Source organism: Aegilops tauschii, chromosome 3 (genome assembly GCF_002575655.3).
Source record: "Aegilops tauschii subsp. strangulata cultivar AL8/78 chromosome 3, Aet v6.0, whole genome shotgun sequence".
Taxonomy (NCBI): domain Eukaryota; kingdom Viridiplantae; phylum Streptophyta; class Magnoliopsida; order Poales; family Poaceae; genus Aegilops; species Aegilops tauschii.
The window spans coordinates 220,825-227,054 of record NC_053037.3 but is presented as its reverse complement, the minus strand read 5'-3'; the positions used below and the strand labels follow the sequence as shown (position 1 = coordinate 227,054).

General features: G+C 43.5%; 1 protein-coding gene across 1 annotated transcript; it reads left to right on the top strand.

Annotated features, from left to right (window-relative positions):
• The first annotated feature begins 578 nt into the window (after positions 1-578).
• Positions 579-1,464, top strand: LOC109757012 (uncharacterized). Its single transcript, XM_020315837.4, has one exon. It carries the CDS (start codon positions 632-634, stop codon positions 1,244-1,246), a length of 615 nt encoding a protein of 204 aa, XP_020171426.1. The 5' UTR covers positions 579-631; the 3' UTR covers positions 1,247-1,464.
• The last annotated feature ends 4,766 nt before the right edge of the window (positions 1,465-6,230 follow it).

The window sequence follows — 6,230 nt, the reverse complement described above, 5'->3', positions numbered from 1 at the left end:
TAAAGCTCCGTACAACAGTTGCTTTATATAGGCCGGCAAGCAACATGAGAGAAAATCAAAAAGCGGCTCTTCATCCAATCAAGTCATCTCTTGGTGCTCAAGGTTTCGTATGATATGCTATGATGTCATTTTGAATATTACTTTTGGACAACCACTTATAGATGACAGTTTGAAATTAATATCCTGAAGACCTTGTTGATCTTTAGGACGACATGTCTACATCTGCATATTTATGCCTCTGCTGAGTAAAGTTGTAGAGTAGTTAGGTAGGATAACTATTGTTGCGAAAAAGTATAAAGTGGGATACTATGGGCTGAGCACGTCCAATCCATCCCTGTAACTTAACTTTTCTTTATACGCATAGCACAGGTAGATATATGGAGTACATGTTTAAAAGTTGCAGCCACAGTCAAGGTACCAATCAGAAATATTGCATACACATAGGCATTACTCATAGGTTGCACTTTACGCTAACGGAGTAGTATTAGGTACACCTGATTAATAGCCAATGGACACACGCCTACCGTTGATTGGCTAGCCGCGGCTATAAACACCAAGTTGGGAAGTGTCCGTCGAAGTAATCAGCTGGCCATCCATCTCCCACTGCATACCATCACGATAGTTGCGAGACATGGCGATGTGTTGCCACTCTTCCTGTAGCCTCATATGCATCGTCTTCCTCCTCGTTTTTGTTGCTGTGGCAGCGGAGGGTGCAGGATATGTGCAGGCGCGGCAGCGGAAATTACAGCAGGTGCCGGCACCACCGCCAGTGCTCCTGCCAAATCCAAACCCGCAGCCTGACCCAAACCCACAACCTTTGCCTATGCCAGACCCAAATCCACAGCCATTACCGCAGCCTTTACTGCAACCACTGCCAGTCCCAAACCCGCAGCCACAACCATTACCTCAGCCTCTGCCGGGCCCAAACCTGCAGCCACAACCTCTGCCACAACCATTGCCTGACGCAAACCCACAGCCACCGCCATTACCACAACCACTACCGGGCCCAAACGCACAGCCTCTACCACAACCACTTCCGGGCACAAACCCACAGCCACTGCCTCAACCAGACGTCCAAGGCTCATATCCGCAGGTACAACCGTTGCCAGATTCAAACACGCCCGGACGACAAAATAACGCACTACAGGGACCGCAACCACTTGGTCCAGCCTCAACTTTATATTCGCGTGGTGCTACATATAAACAGATACTTTTTATGGGTTTACTGTTGTACTATTTTGTTTAGATAAAGCGATGCTACTTCATGTAAATAAATCTACCATTTTGTAAACTTTGTATCTAAGGTGATGTATCGGTCTGGTATGATATTTGTGTATTTACATTTGTACTACTTATATACTATATGCAATAAACTTTTATATGATTCTATAAGTAGTTTTGTGTACTTAGAACTAAGAGAACCATTTGTGTACATATTTGATACACTTGTTGTTGTGATGTCTTTAGTTATACCGCTCTTTATGAGACTGACTTGTGTATGGTAAGCATAGCTTATCGAATATTTTGTATATTCAGAGTAAGGTGTGCCTGCATTTGTTTGAAATTTGATTTTGGTCCACTACAAGAAATATGGCAACTTGTGACCCTCACTATTGGCCGCTGAAAGGTCATAGTTTTTCATTTGCGACCTTTTTTTACCAAAAACAGAAGGTCAAAAGCTGGCAGTCGTAAACTGAAATTAACGACCTTCTGTAAAAGGTCGTTGGTTCTTCGACCAAAATTTTGGTCACTAGCAACCTCGCCAGACCACGTAGGCATCCAACGTGGCAAGCTGATGTGGCACAAGAATCAGCCCGGTCCGATTTGGTGTTTTACATGGGCCAAGCCCAACAATTCAGCCTATTTGTTTTTTTTCTCATATTAATTTTGGTTAGGTAGATGGGCCAAGCCCAACAATTAAGCCTTCTCATTTTTGGGCCATGGCCATTTCGGCTAGACAGTTTTCTTTTTCTTTTTTCAAAAAAATCCTCTAGTTAGATGGGTCCCAGTGGTCAAGTTCTAGTAAGTGGGCCCCTTTTGTCGATGCCTTTTTCTTCTGATTTTGATTTGACAGTAAATAAATAATCAATATTTAAATCAACACAGACATAAAACATAAGAAATACTTCAAGTAACAGCAACCAGAATCAATCTGTATACAGTGACAATCAATGTTACAATCTCTACAAATATTGGGATCCTGCTCCAGTCATCGCACAGGTACAAATTCTACTAGTGTAATAACACATATACAAGTAGAATCACTGTTAAACATATGCAGTGACAATCGGCACAAACTGGGCCCTACTCCAATCATATGAAACATATGCACGACTCAATGGGCAACCATACTTAACTAGGCCATGACCTTCATTACACTGGACTAACAGAATGACAATATGAACTATCATCATGCCTTCCACAGTCGCCCTGTTACATGAACCAGAAGAGAAGAATCAAAAATTTTGGGGCCAATATATTATGAACAAACCAATCAAAAAACAAATAATTTCTTTAGAATGATAAGACAAATTCAGCTAGTACAATGCTTTCATGCTCCAGCAAGTTAAAATGAGATAATCATTCATACAAGAAAGGTGACGAAAGAAAATAGAGCATTTTACTCATAGCATGCAAAGTATCAATATTCTGATAAACATATACAAGTGTAAATGTCAACTATCTTACACCCAAATGAATGACTGCTTGTGGAAGAAATATGTTAAACCAGGTTAGTTATAACGGAGAGGGGCTGACTTACATTGGCCGTAGTGGTCGATTGTGGCCTGAACAAATCTGTTGTAGTCGTCGGGGTCTGCGACGTCCCCGGGGAGAATGATCACGTCCGGCGCGCCGAGAAGGCGCGGTCGGCGACCTGCCACAGGCTCCACTCCCTCCTTGCTACCAGGGCAAGGCATGCCCCCTTGGCGGCGTACTGGTAAGCCAGTTGCTGCATGCAGAAGAGAAGATCCCAAGTTGTTTGGAGTTAACAACGAAAGTACTGTATAATGTTTAGAACATGTATATTCAATATGACAAGTAGAAAAGCAGAGTTCTAGCAGAGTAGCATAAGAAGCAGAGGAATTCTGATTCTGTAACAAGAGGAAACGGAGTTGTCATGTGCAACAAGAGGAATTCTGATTCTGTAACAAGAGGTAGAATTAGCATCACTAGCTATGTTGCTGTTGTTTGCATATTACATAAGTAGTTGTCAGCCTAAGCAAATAGAGAGGTATATGCAGCAAGAACACGCAATGTGATGACAGTGTGAGTGCACTATAACTCTGGAAGTAAAAAGAACATAAATTCATTTGGGCTGATTTGTACACAGCCAAGAAAAACTTCTTACAAATAAATTCATTTAAGCGTATCATCTTTTTAGTCCCTCACCCATATCTCCTAGTAGTATTACATAATGCCTAGTGAGTGATCTAGCAATGTACTGTACAAGAGAGTATATATGTGTACGGATTCCTGCAGTCAGCTTCTATCAGTAACATGCACGTATATATTGAAGTAAACGTAACAGAGAGTATCTTTGGAAACATTCAAAATATATTCAATGTTGGAGCTACATCTTACAACTCAAGGAGCCACATGAAATCCATGGAAGGACCTTACTGTGACAATTCACTTGTATAGTCCTGCCTCATGTGCATAATGCCGTTGCAAACAATTTAGATAGTGTATATATATAGATAGAAAGAAGCGCTTGATCAACAAGCTGCTGTAATAGTGTATATATATATATAGATAGTGCACCAATAATTTTTTAGAAGGTAACTGAACTTCTGTGCACACATTTAGATAGAAAGAAGCGCTTGATCAACAAGCTGCTGTAATAGTGTAGATATAGAGATGCTAACAACATGAATGTTCCATCAGGCCATGATCAACTACTCCAAACCATTACATGCTTTGCAAGAAAATAATAGAAAAAGTAATCAGCAGATGACACAATGAACAAGTGAAGGCTTTAAATATCTCCCTGTCAAAGATTCAAGTCGATGAAGACATGCAGTACAAGGAGGTGCAGCCTTGCATCATCGTTTGCTCAGATCGATGCTGGAAAGTGTGCTGCTATCCCATGATCAGAACCCGCACGACACAGCCTCTCTGTCCCCCACCTCAACTCGCCCATGCTGCTACTGCAGTTGGATGTAAGTGTGTAAATACAACATAATTTGCATCATGTATCTAGACTATAGCATCCTGCAGCTAGCAGTACATGAATTCAACTCAATAGTATAATAAACATCCGCTGGAAGTTGTCAGCTCAAACATGTCTTAGTTTTTTCAGAGAAAATAGGCAGGAATTAAGACCCAAATGTGCATGTATAACCAAAACATATAACAACCAGAAGCTACCAGAATAAATCATAGAGGCTGGCCGAACTAATTGGTGCACTCAAACGATACAAGAGAGCGGCCCGGTGAACAGCTAAGCAAGCATACACAGCAAGTAAAACTACATCACCAAGGCAAGTCATGTACAAATTGTTGACAGTAAGATGCAGGGACATGTTAATTTAGTGTTCAGCAGCATTGTCAAGCCACATTAACTCTGTGAAATAATACAAATCAATGGTGATGTTGAATCACGTACAATAAATGTCCAAATCAGACTATGAAATATCTGTGACAACAGAAAAATGATCACCGCATGGTCATATCAAATCAACTGCAGCCTAGCTATAACTATCAGGCACACCAAGAAACATCTGCACAGAAACTATCAACAAAGATGCAGCAGCCGAATCCAGCATCCAATCAATTCAGAACACAATCATATACGCCCTATCTAGAGAGGCTTAGAGCGCACGGGTGTGTTCTTACACCTGTACAGAGTGCTACTGACTGACCCCAAAATAGAGCATCATCACAGTAAAACACTTCACCAGGAGCCATGATGCATCACAGACATGACCTACCATCCCGAGATCTCGGTTCTCATGGGAAGGAAGCAAGCAAGCAAGAAGAATAGATCTGGCGGAGGGAGGGAGCGAGTGCGTTACCCTGAGGCGCTCGGAGAGGACGGAGGGCGTGATCTGCGTAGGTGGCCTGGTCGAAGAGCACCGCGTTGTGCACCGCGTTGTTCATCAGGGCGGAGAAGAATCGCCGGCGCCGCGCTGGAGTTGGAGGGGACGCCACCCTCGAAACCCTAGCCATGGGAAGGTGTCGTGGCTGAGCTCTTGATGGTCAGAGGGTAAAGACGCGAGAGAGGGGAGCAGCACCTTGGCGCCGGTCATGGTGTCGAGCGCGAGGAGGGAGTCCTTGATGGAGCGCACGAGGTCCTGCTACGACGAACGCGGCCGCGAGGCCGCGTGGAAGAAGGACATCTCGCTGCTGGGCTCCACGGGGGAGGGGCAGCGGGCCGACAGCGGCGGCGGCGAGGAACCGACCGTGGTCGTTCAGGAGGGAGGCAGATCTCTCTGGTCTGGTGTTAGGGAGAGAGGCGGATAGGAAGACGACCGACCGCGGCCTCCGGGAACGACAAGGCCGCCGTCATCGCCGTGGAGGAGGAGTGCGGGTGCGAGTTAGGGTTTGGGAGGGACGAGGCGGCGGCCGTGTGGGAGGGATGGGGTCGGGGGTGGGTGGGAGACGAAAGGGGGTGTGGGAGGGATGGGATCGGGGTGGGTGGGTCTGTGGGGTTTCCCCTTTTCATTGTTTTTTTGTTCTCTATAGATAAATGGATGGATGGATGTGGGATGATGGATGGATGGATGGGCGCCATGTCATCAATCCGTGTCAAACCAACTCCACCAATGGGAATAGAGTATATGTGATTTGTGTTTTTTCTTTTGTTTTTTCTTCTACTTTTACACATGAAAAATTAAAAAAAAATGGTCTCACATTGTGCACAAGTTTGTATCTTGAATGACAAACAATGTTGACTAAGGAATTTTTCATTTTCTTTGCATGAAAAAATCATTTTCCATTTTTTGAATGCCCAAAATGCGGTTTTCTTGTGAAGAACCTACCAAATAATTGTTGCAAAATTGGACCAAATCAATTTTCTAAAATACTAGGCCATATTTAATTCACAATTGACCAAATGGTTGGGTGTCAAAAGCTTTTATCCACCTCTCGTGAAAAAGACTGCTGATTCAGTTGGAAGCGGGTCAAATTTGAACTGCGGCTCACGCATAGTTTGCTATTTATTTTTCCCAAAAATCATTTTTAGGTAAAAAAGTATCTATTTAATCAGAGAAACACCAAAAGGTTTCCAG

Bases quoted from the DNA above. Each gene is read 5' to 3' on its own strand.
- LOC109757012 (XM_020315837.4), top strand. From the start codon at position 632: ATGGCGATGTGTTGCCACTCTTCCTGTAGCCTCATATGCATCGTCTTC.